This window comes from Pseudoliparis swirei, chromosome 5 (genome assembly GCF_029220125.1).
Source record: "Pseudoliparis swirei isolate HS2019 ecotype Mariana Trench chromosome 5, NWPU_hadal_v1, whole genome shotgun sequence".
NCBI lineage: Eukaryota > Metazoa > Chordata > Actinopteri > Perciformes > Liparidae > Pseudoliparis > Pseudoliparis swirei.
Genome location: NC_079392.1, coordinates 10,981,610 through 10,999,746, shown reverse-complemented (window position 1 = coordinate 10,999,746; position 18,137 = coordinate 10,981,610). Strand labels below are relative to the sequence as shown.

General features: G+C 40.1%; 1 protein-coding gene across 1 annotated transcript; it reads right to left on the bottom strand.

Moving 5' to 3' along the window:
* Nucleotides 1–282: 282 nt before the first annotated feature.
* LOC130194046 (regulator of G-protein signaling 8-like) lies at nucleotides 283–8,761 on the bottom strand. The gene is made up of 4 exons (XM_056414924.1): nucleotides 8,701–8,761; nucleotides 5,605–5,666; nucleotides 1,973–2,139; nucleotides 283–1,083 (listed from the first exon to the last, which is right to left on the bottom strand). The coding sequence occupies exons 1-4, from the start codon at nucleotides 8,703–8,705 to the stop codon at nucleotides 907–909; spliced, it is 411 nt and encodes a 136-aa protein (XP_056270899.1). The 5' UTR covers nucleotides 8,706–8,761; the 3' UTR covers nucleotides 283–906.
* Nucleotides 8,762–18,137: the final 9,376 nt, after the last annotated feature.

The following is an 18,137-nucleotide window of genomic DNA, read 5'->3' as shown; positions in this document are numbered from 1 at the left end:
TGTATATGTATATATATGTATGTATATATATATATATATATATACACAGTATATATGTGGCTTGTTCCACTTTATGATGTTGAATTGACAATTTCTGACAAAATATTGCTCTATTAAATATGAATAGCTGGGAGCTATGACTGCTGTGTGCAGACCTTCTGTCTGTTGTTTTTTTACCTTTGGTTTGCCTTTTGATCCAGTACCTGTAGGAGTTTCTTGGATGTGTCTACGCGACACAGTGTTTGTCCTTATTCATCATAATCAGTCACAACTGCTGCAGGACAAAAACAACACAGCAGAGTTTTAATTCAACATTTACTTTCAAAAATAACTTAATGAAGAGCCGGGAGTATGATATGCTTTAAAGTTGCTGTTATTGTACTTTCATGTGATGTTTATCCAACATTATATCACAGACAAAAATACAATGTTTGTTACATTTCAGAAACACACAAAAAAACATTTTGGGGATTCTACAAGCAAATAATGTCATGTGTTAACGTGATCAAATATAATCATACCGGATTTCAACTGATGTCATTGGGGTCTGGACATATAGCTTTGAAATTGGACTCTTCGGAAACATAACATTTTATAATAATTCATACAAATTATGTTTTAAAAAGTCAACCTTTCAGAACTTGATATTGACTTACAGGCTTTTTTTCTGCAATATAAAAAAATCCACACCAATGTTTACTTCAAAGGCTGCCCAATAGATGATTGACATTATTTCTAAGACCATGTCAATCCTTATACCGACAAATATGTATTTCCTTTCACTTCTGCTTCTTCTGACAGACACGGCTTTATTTTGTTTAATGTGAGATTGTAAGGACAGTCGGTTGAAGTGCAGAATAAATCACTCAGGGAGGCTTCGGACAAGCTCTTTTCCTCATGATGCTTTCATTGCTGTTCAGCCTGTTCCAGGAGAACTTGGTACATTTCTGATTTCAGAAATCGTGGATAACAGTCGTTCACCATCAGACCGTATATCAGTTCTTGCGCCCTGTTGAGGTAATTTGGCTCCGGCTGAGAGAGATTTTTCCTGATTTCTTCTCTCGTCACATAGTCAATGTTTATCTGCGTTTGAAAAAGAACACTTTTATTTCACTCATGAGTTCTTTTTTATATTTGTTCAGAAAATTAACCCAATGTTCAAATAGTAAGTAAATAGTAAAAAAGGTGAGGCACTGAGCAACACAGACATTTTTCACAGAAGACCTTTTGAATTGCCACAATGGACAAAGCACAAGCGTAAATAATGACATCAATGACAGCTGAAATTTATTTAGTTGCATTGATTTCAGGCTCAGTCTCAGCGTCATATCATTAAGTACGACACAGGCAGTACAATCTGGTTTGCATACGCCGAAAGGCTCAATCACTGTTGAGTTATCAGAGAACACTTTCACTGAGGTGCCTGCAGAATTGCAGTTATTAAAAAGATATTTAAGCTTCACTCGGTTGGGCATCAGTTTGTAGCTACATGACACCGTCTTCCATTGAAAACAATTTGCAGCCTGTTACTGTGTCGCTCGTAGTGCGAACACAAAGCTGCAGCATAGATTTGCTTGAAAAACCAAAAAGTTGTAATCTACTTGCACCGCGGTTGTTTTCTGAGAGCGATATAACAATGCATGAGGTCAAGAAAACGTGTTTGGTAAAAGACACCCGACATGTTATTTTTTTCAGACTACTTGACTGCAGCCCATGCAATTTGCCTTGACTTAATAGCCTTGGTATCGCGCTTGCTGGCTCATTGACACTCTCGCTTGAATAAAACGGAGTCATCTTAAACACCTGCGCTCTTCCCACTATGACGAGTAAACATGTCTGCAGTGAGAAAGGCCTATCATTGCATTTCATATTGAAAGTGAACAGTTACAACGAGCCGACCGAGCCGATTGGGGCTTATTTGGAGTCACACAGGTCTGACTTTATTCATGTGTCACTTAACAAAAAGACATACCTGTCTAGGCGCATCAACTTGGACAAACTCTGTGTATATCTTCTTGGCAGCCGCCATCATTTCTTTCTCTCTGGTAATTTGCTTGAAGTCCTCACATGCCAGCCAAAATAAAAGGTTCTCCTCACTGTACTCTGTCCTCAGGAAGTCCTCAAACACCAGCTGGCCTGCTGCACAGAGGAAGCAGAGAGACTTTGGAACCAGGACAGTTTCAATTCACTCAACCAAAGTTGAATGAAGAGTTATTAAACCACTTTTTTTTAAAAAGTCTAGTTTAGCCCCCAAAATAATGAAAATTAATAGGTCAATATCAAACCTCCCATTTTTAAGTAAAATAATGAAAAAAGGGTTTTTTCAACAGCTGAACAATTTCGTGGCCGAGAATACCGGTTTCGATGTCTTCCAGTCCAGCTTTCGTCAACACTACACAACTGGAACTTCAATTCAATTGAGTTTATTTGTAGAGCCCATTTTCACAAATTACAGATTTGTCTTAGAGTGCTTTACAATCTGTACACATAGACATCCCAGTCCCAAAACCTCACATCGGATCAGGAAAAACTCCCAAACAACCCTTCACGGGGAAAAAAGGGAGGAAACCTTCAGGAGAGTAACAGAGGAGGATCCCTCTCCAGGATGGACAGGTGCAATAGATGTAATGTGTACAGAAGGAATCATTTAGACAAATTAAAACACAGTAACAACACAATCAATGAATATGACAGAGTGTATGAATAGTTGGTCGTAGTCATATTCCACGATCCAGACCTCTATGATCCATCAGGCAGATAGGATATATGCCGTCTCATAGGGTCCGATGACCCTATGAGACGTGAAGTCAAAAGGACTCCGGGGAGGAAGCAGAGTTAGTAATGTGCAATAGAGAGATGAAAGAATGCAGTCCTTGAGATTTGATTCACGTGGGAGTTAAAGGACAAGTCCCAATCAAAGATAACGCCAAGATTCTTTACAGTGGTGTTGGATGCCAGGGCAATGCTATCTACAGAAACCACATCACCAGATAATTGATCTCTTGAATCCTACTTGAAGGGACAATACTTTGTGTCAGTAACTAATTACACATCAGAGCTGACAAGGATTACATGTGGTAGTTCTCAATGTTCAATACTGGGGTCTCTTCTGTTCAACATCTACTTGTTTCCACTGGCTCAGATTATGAAAAACAACAAAGTGTGTTATCATAATTATGCAGATGACACACAAATCTACATAACTATATCGCCAGGCGACCGTAATCCCATACAAGGGCTGCCTAAATGCATTGAAGAAATCAACAACGGGATATGCCAGAATTTTCTTGAATAAAGATAAAACAGAAATAATTGTTTTTGTTCCCAAGGACGAACGATCGAAAATCAGCACTCCGCTTTGCTGATGTTAAAAACCAGAAATGTATTTAGGCCCTAAACATTCAGTGCTTTATGAAGCAGCAGCAGTATTTTTAAGTCAATTCTTTGTTGGACAGGAAGCCAGTGCAAAGACCTCAGAATTGGAGTGATGTGATCCACTTTCCTGGTCTTAGCGAGGACTTGAGCTGCAGCGTTCTGATTGACTTTTTATAGAGACCTTTGAACACACCGTTACAGTAATCGAGTCTGCTGGAGATAAAATGCACGCGCTAGTTGATTTGTTTACATAAAGAAATGGACTTTGAACGCTCTGCAGAAAGTTTCACATTTACAAAGAAATAACAAAATGAGCGTCTGGGGGAAAGTTGGTTTGAACAACACTCCTTTTGTGTGGCTGTCCAGTCAGTGTTGATGGTAAATGTAGATTGAGCAATACATTCCTCACTGGGTGCTATATTGACCCAGAAAGCTGGTTTGCAGCTGCAAAATCTGCTCTATCTGCCGCCGCTATCGACATTTGATGTGACAGTGATGTAGTTGGATGAGAGCAAGGTTGCAATCTCAGTTTGGACATCTAGTTATGGGTAGCAAAGGGGTGTGTGTATGAGAAGCATCGGCCTTTCATGTAACTACAAAATCATTACATGCTCAGAGAAAATGCTCCGGAAGTGGAAGGGACATGACAAAGATCTAAAAATGCAGACGATAAAGTGTCAAATAAACACAGGGCTTTGCACCAGGAGACCTGTGTTGAGTTATTCTGGATTTACGTGAATGGAGTTTGAGATGGACTGGACTACCCAAAGCGTTAGACAGTGAAGCCAACAGGTTCGACAAAGCATCAGTGTGTGATTAGTTGGAACGAGGATAGATGAGCATACGGTGGATTATATGGTCAGTGGGGACCCTCCTTGAGGTGTGTTAGAATGCTTGCAGTGCATCCTGGTACACAGACACAGACACCTCCATCAGTGGCTTCTTGGTCCATATAGCACACACAACATTGAATGTATTGCCTCCATTGAACACATTTGTAATCAAACACATTCAAAAGGTGGCAAAAACCCACCTTAAACTAACCTGCTCTTTTGAAGAACTCTAGGTTTATGATGGTAAAATCATAAAAAGCAATGACCTTTAGCTAAAGGTGAAGCCCTTCTGTTATCTCTTCCTCAACATGGTACCTAATAGCTCAAAGAAATCAGGGAACAAAGAGACGGTGCTGAAAACTGCCAGGTGTTGTGGTGGATTTCTTGAAGTGCTTTTTAACTTCAAAACCAAATGCGGCATCCCGATGTGCGCTGCCTCAGCATCATTTAATTGCACACGCATCTATATTTCCTGCATTTCCCTTCTTGCACCTTTTTGTTACAGGATGTTCACGGCGCTGTGATTCTGACGCAGGTGTAAAATACTTATCGCGTCTTCTGGGAGCACAAACAAACGGCTAACTGGGAGCACCGGTGTTATACACACAAATTGCTTGGCATAAATCACAGCTGGTGCTCTGACAGTAATTGACAGGAAACAAAATATGTCCAGGGGGCTGCTTGTTGCCGTCCACAAATCACTCTCGGACCGTATCTGAGCTTTCAATCATAACGGAGTCGACCCTTTTCAAATCCGAGGAGACGTAAAGGTATATGAATGCCGTCAAATTGCAGCTGCCACGTGCACAGCTAATTTATTTTCCGCTACTGTTTACCGATTTGTCATACGTGCCACTGCATTTTTCTGCAAAAAGGTAAATGGAGCAACTGGGATGCAAGGCCACATTTATCTTACGGATGACTGTTAATCTTCAGGCAGGAGACAACGGGCTGATATATTACAGATCAGCTGAATTCATTTCTGTAAAGTTATGAGAGGAGAGAGAGAGAGACAGAGAGAAGGAACCCATCTGCCCCTTTAGTCCTTTTCAAATGGAGGCCGGGAATATGGTCAGGTGAAAGCCATCAGTGAGTGCCAGCTGTATAAATGAATGAAAGCTGGCTGGAATGACCCCATCTGCCCTGGCAGCTCGGATTGGGGCCTCTTATCTCTGCCAGTGTCGTCCTCTCTTAAATATATATCCGAATGGATTTGATGAACTTGAAGGAAGAATACATCCACGATCTTCCTCAAGAAGCCCGAGGGCAATTCATGATGATAGGCGGGTCACGAGCAGCGGAGAGTTGAGAGCGAGACGAAAAGAGAACGGTGAACTGAAAGAGCTGCATTTTGACAGAAGTGTGAGAGGAATAAATGTGGTGCGAGTAGGCTTACTTTTACACTCCAGAAGCTGGTCGAGTGACTCTCCCCACGCCACGACATCATCAACAGTAGCCCTGCAGAGCAAATGTGTCGTCAAATGTACAGCTTGGCATTATTATAAAAAAGGGTATCCACGCATCACATCAAAGCTATTCATTTTTAATGTCATTTTTATCAGTTAGAGCTAAGAGTGAAATGTCATGTAATAACTGACATTAATCAAACGTCTACATTGACATTAAGAGCTTTTTTTCTCTCTTCTCCTCAATAGTGGATTGCCATCGACGAGGCAGCCGGAAATACGACTCCTAACACGCAGTCGTGTTACTCAGTGTGAACATTATTTAGAAGTTGATAATGTTTTATCTTATTCTGCTGCCCCAAAGTAGCCCACACAAAGAACGTATGCATGCCCAACATCCAATCTACATCAGTAAAATGCAGAATGTAACATGAATGAAAATGTTAAATATTGCTCATGAGTAAATGCTTTCTTGGGACGCACCAGAGCCATTTGTGTTTACCTTTTACAGAAAATCCCATTCCTGTAAGTTTAATTGGAGCTTGTCTGCAATGTGTTAAGATTCATTACAGCGAGTGAACATGCTGAAGCAAGGGGAGCAAATTAGTAAAAAGAGTCAGCATCTCCACTGAAAGTCTCAAAGGCTCGAGCGGAAAGCAATGGCTATTCACATAATATATACACAACCATGCATTGTATGCATTGCAGAGCGATACAGCATCTTCTCTACAAAGAGACGTGTCACTTCTATCTCAACTATGTGGCAAGTATTTTTGAGATATACTGCTTTTATAAGTGTTATGCTGATCACAAAGTCTGAGTTTTTAAGACTGGCTCTGGGTGCACATACTCTGACCTGATCTATGAGCCTCATTCTTTAAATAGTGCTCAGAGCCATAGAAGTAATGGTCTAAATCAGACATGGGCAAACTACGGCCCCCGGGCCACATCCGGCCGGTTAGGCTTTTTAATCCGGCCCGCCGAACTTGTCCAAATCGCGACTTTGTTTACTTCCGGTGTGCGTTGGCGCGGAAAGTACTCGTCACACAAAACCCTTCACCATGATTTGTCAATCCGTTTGTCTGTCAACATTTTGTGAAAAAAAACAACCAATGAACACTCAGTAAATCACAAGGGACCCGCCCACCACACAGGTAGGGCTCATTTAGAAACAGCCGCAGTGTTTTTGGCGAGCAGCGGGGAGCCTGGAGGGGCTGCAGAGCCACGAGGAGGAACACGCAGCCAGAAGAGGTCCACTTAGACCGGGTAAGAGTCTTTACTACACGTTACGTGTCACGGTGTCCGTAACTTGTGTGCGGTGCTGACTAGTCTTGTATTTTACAGAGAGGATTCACCAGCGCCTGCAGCTCCACCTGCCCGGCTAGCAGAGAGCTCTCGTGACACGATGACATGATGTTATTATAGTGAAGCCATATTGTAAATAGTCTGTCAATAGTTGTGTTCTGTTTTCTATTTCACAACATGTATATTATGTAGAATTATTATTTTTTTATGTACAATACATATATATTTTTAAAAAAATGTCATGGTCATTTTTTATTTGCACACACCCCATGAAACTTTATCTGCAATATGAAGTCATTTCTCAGTCCCATTTTTATCATTTTGGTGAATGTGTGACAGACCACATAATTTTTACTAAAAAAACGTTAATACAAAATTTGGTTTTCCTCATTTATTCAATTCAGTTTATTTGTAGAGCCCAATTTCACAAATTACAAATTTGTCTCGGAGTGCTTTACAATCTGTGCATATAGACATCCCTGACCTTTGACCTTTGACCTCACATTGGATCAGGAACAACAGAGGAGGATCCCTCTCCAGGATGGACAGGTGCATTTACATGTATCTAGCATTGTATTCAGATATTTCACTGCTTTTGTGAACCTATGACCTTTGGTAAACAAATTTCAAACACCAAAACAGTTCGTCCACATGAGTAAAGGTGTGTTTTCAGAAGAGATATGAATAATTTTTAAAAATCGAACTTCAATTGTCAGCTTAAAGACCCCTTTCTAGTTTCTGCTGCAGGCAGGATATTTAATACATTCTATCTCTAAGGACAATCCGTCCATTATTTTTGCGGGGTTTAAAACAATTAGAAATTATTGAGCTTGAGTATTTCGTTGGGTAATAATTTGTTTTGAATGTTGAAAGTGAGCATTGATCTCTTTCCAGTAAATGTTGATTACTTTAACTTTGCACCTTAAATTTAAATGTATAAAAAACAGATGCAATCTCCAGGTTTAATAAATTACATTGCGTGTCCAAATGCTCCTGGCCCGGCCCCTCTGTCACATTTTAGAACCGAATGTGGCCCGCAGGTCAAAAAGTTTGCCCACCCCTGGTCTAAATGTTTAGTGCTCCAGTCCTTTCGGCTTATTCCCCCACCCCCTCCTAAAAAAAGGGTAAAAAAAGTTTGATGTCCATCTCAGTGAGAGGAATAAAAAACATTTGCTTGAAAGAATAGTTCATCCAAGGAAGTTGCATGGAAATGCTACAAAGTTCTGATAGGTTTAGCTGTACTTTTTATCAGTTGCTTTTTAAAAAGTCCCTCGGAAGTAAGGGACAAGGCAAAATTGGAGGAAAGGCTCGTAAATCCTAATATAACCAAAGTAATTTGGCATTTTCCTCATTGAGAGCACAGAGCACATTCAGCTCAAAGAGTTCCCACTCATTTATGTACTTTTCATGTTTTCTTCGGAAGAGAAGGAAGGAAGGCGAAGAGCGCTGGAGGCATACTGGAAAGTACAGAGAGCCACAGAGGGAGAAGCTTCCAATAAAAACTGCACAGATCACAGGAGCCCCATCAGAAACTCTTGCTCATAAACTCAGAGACAAGAGAGAAGAATCCGCAAAACACATCCAAGTTCAAATGTAGCAACATGCTTTCTTTTTTTCCTGCATGGGCGAGATCTGAGAGTGAGTCATTACCGAAGAACAAGACAGAGCAGAGGGGAAGTGAAACATTGAAAAATGCTCGACAGTGTCAAAATGCTCAGTGCCAGACAACCAGTTTGTCCAAAAGGCTCGAAGCCAAAAGCAAATTTTTAGCTCATACTTACAACATGTGTTTTCTGCTGCCAGAAAAAAAGGCTCTTTTTTCGGATATGTGCGCAACAACAACACACTGTGATCCTTCGCTGTACAGGCTTCTTCTTTTCCGCGACTTGACAAACCTGACGGGTACAAGCCCATGCATGTTGAGTTGAAGCATTTACAGCTCACACAACATGTCAGCTTTTGCTCTTTACTCGATGAATTCAAACTCTCTCCAACGCGAATAGGCTTTTTTTCTCAGTATTTTGGCTTTAAAATGCTTCTTTTTGTGTGTTTCTTTCCTTGGTTTTGAATACTTTGCTTACTAAAGAAAATAACCCATGTGAAGGTTAAAAACTCAAAAAATTAAGCAAGTAATTTAATGTACAATGCAAACTATAGGAGACATGATGGCACGGCTGACAAACTCTGCCTGGCAGGAACTTGTGTTTGGCTCTGATTTAGTTGTTCATTGAAGATATTCACTTATCACTGGATGTGTGCAGAGAAGTGGATATTTGACAACGAAGTGCAAGGTAAACTTAACATTTTGTTTTAGTACAATTTTTTACACCCATAGAAAGAACACAATATTTAAACATAAGAGTCAACAAGAGTAAAGGTAAAAACATTCCTCCTATAGTAAATCAACAGCTACCTAAAGGTTTGGTTCACACATATTTACAGACTACACCTTGAAGAAAGAAAGTAGCACTTAAATGGCACTTACTTACAGCACTTTGTAGTTTGGCTTTCTTGAATAAATTGTACTTTCTTAATTCTTGTTGTTCTGAGTTTGTATTCATGGTTAAATGCACATATTGTAAGTCACTTTGGATGAAAGTGTCAGCTACATGTAATTAAATGTAATGTAACACATTAGCTCCATGCAGCTGGTAAAACTAGTGGCTAGCTTGGTTAGCAGTAACTCATAGGAAAACAAAATAATACAAAATTGCAGTGTAGCTATAGATCATGCTTCAACACAAACACTTGGCGACAATAGTTTTGGTCTCAAATATAATATATGGTGTCATGCCACTGAGGAGAAAGATTGTTGTTTGAACTCAACGCCCATACAAATACGCCCCAAACTGTCATCGCCCCCGTTTCACAGTGTTTACCGTTCCCTGGGCGAGTGTTGTGTGGCTTTTAAAGCTGTAAGAAATGGTTCAAAGCTTCATTCATAACTTTGACAATACAATTCAAAATCAACATTTACACCCTTCTGGAAACTGTTCTTTTTTCTCAAGTCTATTCACTAAATTAAAATCTACTATATATAAATACCTATCGCAATTTTCACACCAAATAGGATCATGTATAAAACATTTGACTGAATGTGCAAGGTTTTGGTGCATAATGATATTTTATTATTGTATTATTATTGGATGACTGGTTGACAACAACTTAAAAAGTCTGTTTTGTCTCGTCAGACAGAGACTTACATTGGACTTCACCTTAGAGGTCTCGATTAATGATCCACTTTTTACCTGCACTTTTTATTCTAAATGAGCTAAAAAAAGAAAAGAAAAGAAAGAGAACAGGCCTTTGCCACTATTACAGGGACAGTATTAAGTGGTACTTGAATTTGAGAAGCAGGTGCTCCAGAAGCATAGGTGAATCATGAGGGGAAATGAATCTTTTAGAATTTAAGAAAAATAAAATGAAAACACATTTATTCACATGGTTATGTGGTTAAAAGATGTACCAAAACCGTATAAGATGTACTCTATTTGTCTGGATTAACCATAGTTTTTATTAATGCTTTAAGGATTTTTTAAATTGCTGGAAGCATTGTGACACATTTCCTTTTGTGCCTTGCTATCGAATGGACGAACTACTTCCTACATTGACACACACAGTGTTGGCAGTGAAAGTAACATCAGTTGCCTAATTCATTAATACAAAATAAACGTAAATCCTATGTTTACTGTCTATTATTTCTACTTATAATTCCTGCCTTTTTTATCTCTAAATGTATCACACAAGAAGTGCTTGGCAGGTATTGCAGGATCTTTCTACATTTCATGGTTGTACTACTCACCTGTGGCCCTATATTTCCTAAACATGTTAGTGGGAACCGTTTTCTTTGCATGAACCCAGCCATCTTTAAAGGAAAAGAGGATACTCGTTGACACATTTCACACAGAAACCCTCAAAAGCATCAAACCCTCCAGAGACAACCAGCGGCAGAAAGAAGCAGATGCTCAAATGTCAGGCAGAGCTAGGGTGCAATGTCCTCATCTAACATAGAGAGAGGGAGAAGGGGAGAGGGATGAGGCTATGAAAATGACTGATGGCAGCAAAAAAGGCAGAGCTGTGATCGGGAGGAAAGGGGAGGGCGGGAGTGAAGGGAGACGGGGACAACACTGACAGCTGAGCGGGCTTACCTGTCCGCCTATCTCTCGTTTTTCTGTCTTGATTTGCAAGTCCTCGACGGGACACTTACCGGGGCCGGCCTGGAAAACAAGAACAGGTGTCATAAAACAGCGCTGCGACTGGGATTTGCATCTGTAATGACCCCAATGGAAATGCTGAGAGTATGATGTTTGCAACAAAAATCTGTCACGTAAACACTCTGAGTGGTATTCATAACCAACTCAGCTGCAACCTATCCGTCTTCCTATCACTTAGCGATGACAGAAAACCGTCCGCTCGACACAATAACGTGTGATCTATCTTTGCATTTTTCTTAATGTCCATAAACTTTATGTTCATTTGTGGCAGAATCAGACTCCCGTATTTTATTTTAAGTCACCGTTTAACACACTGGATCGGTAAGCTATAGTTGGATATGATTGCACGGTGGCTAAGTGTCAGGGATTTAGAAATTCAATCATTTCCAGAGGGGGACTCACACATCTGAGCTTCCCTGATACCATCCAATATGTTTCATATGTATGACTAGACACTTGCAGGGTACTGAACAAGTCCTTCAGCTTGCGGAGTTCACAGATTCAGCTCACAAGCTATAACTGCGATGGAAGCTCAGGGATCAGTGAGATTAAGTGACATCGTTGCATGTGTTATTGTCTGGTGAGACATAGGTTGTCATGTATGTTATCTCAAGCTGGCAGGACGGATTTCGGGCTTAGTTTGGGTCAGTGTGGTGTCCATTTTGTTAGCATTCATGTGAAATTGTTATGGGCTTATACTTCTGTCACGTAATGTTGTTATCCCATTTGTGGGTCAGTTATTTTGCCTTGGGAAACATGATGCATGAATTATATATATTGAATAAAACATTCATATTATCAACTGCATAATGTTCACTGCCAACATTTGTCCATTTTAGGATAGCAATACTGTAGGTGTCCAATACAATCCAATAATAAGTCGCCTTGAATGTATAGTTGCAGCTTGACTACTGTTCTAAATCAATGTAGATTAGTCTGCAGGTAACCATAGCAACAGTAGTTCTTCTTCCTGCTACTCCAACCCTCAGTGGAGAAACAGACCTGACCAAAGATGAAATTGGGCACACACAAACAATGTGAATGCAACATTCCCTTTCCCTTCCCCCCCCCCCCTCGCCCCCCACCCCTCCACCCGAATTATTACAAACTTGGCGAAGGAAACCCATTACCAGAGAGAACCATTGGTCACCATAATCAGCCACAGTTTATGGTGTAGTTGATGACTTTTTCCTCATCCCAGCAGCAGAGGCAGCTGTTTTTTGGCAACTGTCAAATGCTCCACTGTTCACCAACTAGCTGCTCACGTTGCCAGATATTCCCCCGATGAGTTTGTGGAGACCAAAACAGGATAAAGAAGTGAGTGAAGACTGGACTTGCATTCATTAGGTCACCAGAAGCAAGACTTCAAAAGAATATCACTGTGTCTGCTAGATGTGTAATTAAGCAATCATTTGCTAACACGCTCATCTTCAAACAAGTTTAATTAATTTGTGATGTTTGTTTAGCTTTTTCCGCTGTCCCCAGCTCCAGAATGAATGAATGAAAATGACACATAAAGGCATCCAACACGTTAGAGCAACTATTTAAATATATTACATTTTTAATTCAAGCAAAAGCATCTGACAATGGGTTAAGTGAGGGAAATTAGGGCAGCTACGTATGTGAAATATATTCACAACATTGTCAGTTACATTACATTTTATTACAATGCAGATACAGCTTGGATGTGTTATTGGTTTGTAAATATCAAAGTTATTTGGAGGACTTCCATTTCCAAAGCATTCAAATTAGTTTTTACTGTGTGTGTGTGTGTGTGTGTGTGTGTGTGTGTATCGGTGGGCTAGTTTTGCAGATCTTCTGGGGACATCAATATATTCATACATTGTGGGGACTTTCACTTCATAGAGGAAAGAATGCACATTCCATAACATAAACCATTACATTCTAAGGCTCCAGAAAAATGTATGCTAGTCAATTTAGTGTCCCCAGCAGTCATAAAAACCTGACTGTGTGTGTTTGTGTATATCAACTGCCTCAGGACCCTACACAATGTGAATATGTAAAAAAAAAAAAAATGTGAATGTGAAGAACATCTGTTTGTAAAGAGTGCAGCAAGGTCTGTCCTGAAGAATGCACCTTTTTTATGAGACCTTGACAATTACACTTTACATAAATGTTAATTTACATACACCATTATTGTAATATGTCAATAATTTAGTTGGTGGAAGCTGTGCGAGGACCATACACAGCATAATGACAAACTTGGTTCACAACAAGCTATTAAAAGCTACCCATAAAATCAGTTTGTCAAGAGCACTGTCAATGAATAAATAATATAGTCAATGTGAATGCAGCTCGCTATGCTTTCTCATTATTAAATGCTATATGTTTAATTGCACCTGTGTGAGCTAATTAATAACAAAGCACACTGTGTACTATGACCTGCTGAACTAAGTCTTTTAAAAATACTTTTAAAATGTGTTTTTTACAACAATGTATGTACACGATCAGGAAGGTACAAACAAATCAATGCAAAACAAAACATGGTTTAAACTGTGACAGGCCAGACTACTACTATGACCAAAGAAGTACAAAAGAGCCATTTCCAAATATTTGATCAGGCAACGGAGACTTTCAGAGACCGTTTAAGCTCCCTGCTTGTTCATGGTCAGTTCTTATATAAATAATGCCAATGTAACTCATGCATACTCAGGAGATGATTGACTATTCTGTATGTATTAATCTGGCATCGCGTGTCCCCTCTGTGGGGTTGAATACACTTTTACAGAAAGCAGACCCATGCAGTGGTTGTGCTAACTCAAAGTGTTGAGCAATATCATAGCAAACATATTGATTGTTTATTTAAGTCTTATGCCAGTGGGATGCGACCCACCAACCATGATTAATAAATGAGACAGAGCATGCCTATGGTTCCTCCCTGTGATTACAGTTGGAGAGTGACTCACACATTGGATTAGCCTGGCTCAGCCCTGTTGGTCTGTGTCGACCTTATTCTCTAATTTCATTGGGTTTGAATGACTGCTGAACTGCAAATGTACCACATACAAACATTATTTGATTTGGGTATAGTAAGGCAAGCTAAAGACGGCAAGGGACACACACATAAAAAAAAACTAATTTAACTATGTACTTTTTGGGGGAAAGCTTGATGCTGCATACTCTGAAGGTGTATCTCAGGGGCCTTTGCTGTAGAGAAAAAGCTGTAATGCCATTCTGTTGCAATGCAATAAACAGTACCTACGTGGCTCATTGCAGAGTGGTCTAACTGAACAATAGCTACTGCTGTGAGGAGCAGCACTGAACACCTGGATTGTAAGTTGCATAAATAAAGCTCTTTGTTGAAGCTTTTACATCTCTTTTTTTATGTTTCCTATGGTATTTTGTAGACTGTACAATGCAGCTCCACTGTGGGGAGCTGTGTCTCTGTCTTCTCTCTCTCTCCCTCTCCCTCTCTCTATCTGGCTCCCTTTCTTTCATTCTTTCTTTCTTTCTGCCCGTCTCTCGTTCTCTCTGGCACATAGCATCTTATGCAGTGGCTGTGGGCCGTTGTTGCGCATGTTAAAAGCTCAGCTGGGAAGTCTGAATCCCTTGGACTGATGCTCTGTGGCCTCAGTGTTTCACAGCTCTGTAGCTTGGCCTGACCATCTGGGTTAGGGTGGGGAGGTGGTGTGTGAGTGTGTGTGTGAGTGATGGAGCGTGGATGTTGGGCAGACAGGCGTGTGTACATAGGTATGTTTGTGTGTCTGTTCCTGGGCATGCATGTGTGTTAATTCCTTAATTTACATTCAACATCAAGCAGAGGTGTACAACCGCTATCAAAGCGAGTCTGGTACAATGAATATACAGGTGTGTATGGTGGTAGTTGGTGTGTGTGTGTGGTTTCTCTGTTGATCTTGAAGCACATGCAATAATGCGGAAAGTGCTTGAATTGGAAAGAAAAGGATGCTTTAAATCTAATTTAGCAGCAATGTGCAGCTTTTATAGGTAAGAAGTGGTTTTGTCTGGTTTAAGAAGATTAATGACCAAATAAGAACATCTCATTTTCAGGCACACCTTTCTCCCCAAAAAAAGGTAAATAACTTTACTTTTGACATTGTTGTAGTTCAGTGCCCTTCTTCTCATAATATCCAATAAACTCACTCAATTCAGTATAAAATTTAAAGAAATAATAAAATAACTTATATAGTCCTTTATTTCGTTAAATTTAAACACACTGGTTATAACAATATAAATAATAGTAAAAAGTTGAATCAAAATGCTAAAAAAGTTGAATATATGTCAGGGAAGATTGAAACATTGATAGTAGGGGATTTAGCTCAATGGGATATCGGAGACGAAAGAAAAAGGCTTCGATTTTGTCTCGTAGCACCGTAGAGAGTTTTCTTTCCTCCAAGAGTCCCCTTTTTGTTTGTCTCGGGCATGCAAAGACACACATGCATGCTAACGGTGTCATTCTTCAGGTGGCGGTAATGCTTCTAATATTCAAATCAGTACATCCTTGCAAAACCTCCCCACAACCACAGATGTTGTGCACCTGTTTTGACGTGCTTATTACTACACCCCTTTTACAGGATGCTAATATAAATAGACAGTATATACCACAGCCAGATATATAGACCAATACATACATGCATCTGTCATAAGCCGCAAACTTCTGAACATGCATAACATTCACTCAATGTAAGTTCACACATATCATACATATCCCCCCCCCCACCCCCCACATACACACACACACACACACACACACACAATACATATTCCTTTCCAGTGCTCGCCTCATTATGGCTTCTCAGCAGCTAATGATCTTCACTTTTATAAAACACAAACAAATAGAAAATACTATTCTGCAGACAAAGTCTTGTCGTCTAAAGTACGAGACAAAAGCCTTGACTTTGTTGTTCGCTTTCCATTTCCCTCCCACAAAGTAAGAAGAGAGAAGAAAAATGGGCCAGCAGCAATTAAAAAGCCAAATTTCCGGGTTTGTTCAAGCTGAAGAAGTGTGTTCTTGGGGGAGCCGGGGAAGAAGAAGAGGTTGTTCTTCAAACAAGGGCTATCTCTTTTGCATTTGTTTGCATCTCTCTAGCCTGAAGACGTAGATCAAGACAAAGTAATTATCCTCTGATTGAGCATTCATAAACAATTATGCATTGTTTTGTCTTTAATGATGCAAATTACGACTAATTACCTCACGTTAATGGATACCAAGAGTCTCCATGAGCTGTGGAATAGTGCATTTAGGCAAATGCTTATCTAGCGGTGCCGAGCGTAAATATTAGTCAAAGGTGTATTTGTATAGTTAATGTAAGCGTGTCCATTTGTCTTGCTCATCGTCAGCATGAGTTTGATGGATGTCATAGGCCTGACTCTGCATTAAGGAAACTAATTAAATTATCTGGCACATGAATAATACAGCAGCATAAATAGAAGAAACTGCCATGGAGGTTTTGTACATTTAAAAAGTAATGTTTTCAGGATTTTTCAAGGACTCTAAAAACTTTACAAAAGCCTCCCTGGACTCATTAAAGGCAGAAATGAAGTTGCTTTGGAGTTTGATATGTTGCAAACATATTGTACTCCCTTCTTCCATCCGAGCACTAATCAGTTGCATGACTTGAATGGGTCCATATCCTCTTGGTTTTCTGATGGTTTGTCTCTCACCTGTCATGCTGCTGGCACTTTCATCATTAAAACTTTTGTACCACTCTAGGATCCGATAACTTTCCCCTCATAAGACTTTTGTCTGTGAATATAAAACTAGTTCAGTAACAAGAGGGAGAGACGAGGCTGGGCTATCCGTCAAAGGTTACAGACAAACACCAACCCACTGCTAGAATACATAGAAATCCATCAGATTGGTAACGATTCAGATGAGGACATTTTATGAATTAATGATGCAACCAGAACGGGCGACTGCCACGGCAGCTTTGTATTCAGATTGTGCTATTTCAGCCATGTAGGCCTCAAATTCATTTACTGATGGTGGCATAAATCAGGGGACATACATTGATTTAAGGTAATCTCATCTCTCATTCAATTATTTATTTCACAACAGAGTCGAAGGCAGGCAATTACAAGGCTAGGTGTGAAATGCAAAGTGACAAATGCTCCGACAGTATGTGGTATTCAACCTCACATGCCCTTTCTGTGGAGCAGTGTTTGTTAATATAATTAAGTTACCTCTGGGTTTTTTATTTTCCATATGGTGTTTACATCATTTCTCCGCCTCCTGTAGCTTGTTAAGGGATTTGCTGCATAGAAAATGAATGCCTGTGTTTACATAAATGACTGTAAGGACATATTTTAGAACATTTGGGTTGTTTTCATTAATGAGGACAGCAGGGAGAGTGCCAGTGAGCCTACAGCCGGCATATCCGAGGGAGTTCTGCAATCACTCTCCTATCAGGGGGTGATCTAGCCACTGTAACCAGATTACATGGGGGGGAACCCAAGAGGCTGCCTTTATAATTACTTTGCTGATTGGAAAAATAAGAACCTCTAACAAGCTCTGTCAATCAAGCATGCACTGTTTTCCACAACGTCTGTGTCAAAAAAAAAGAAGGTTGAGCCTTTTTCCGTGTTATTATACAGCCTGCGGATCTCGTCAAATACCTGATGTTTGGCCAATTTACCGGTTTCCCAAACAAAACAATGCAAATAAATAAAAAGAGTATTCACATACACTTCAGCTTCAGTGACTCCATCCCCCCAACACGCATGTTGAAGAGAGTGCATGTCACAGTGTTGGCCTGCGTGTGTGTGGGAATGTACTCGTGCATGCTTGGGTATTTGCATGTGCTCTTGGCCTGTGTGTCCAACACAGACTGAACCAAATCCAACAGAACGTGTTTGTTTATTTATGTTTCCCCCCCATTGTGGTTGGCCCTCATACTAATCCCTGTCGGAGGACTTATTCTGGTCTGTTGTTTGGGGTAAGACTCAAACTTGATCGCGAAGCTTGGCAGGAAAGAAGGAAGCCTCTCACTCTTTTGCTGGCATGTCTTTGAAGCATACCATTAGGC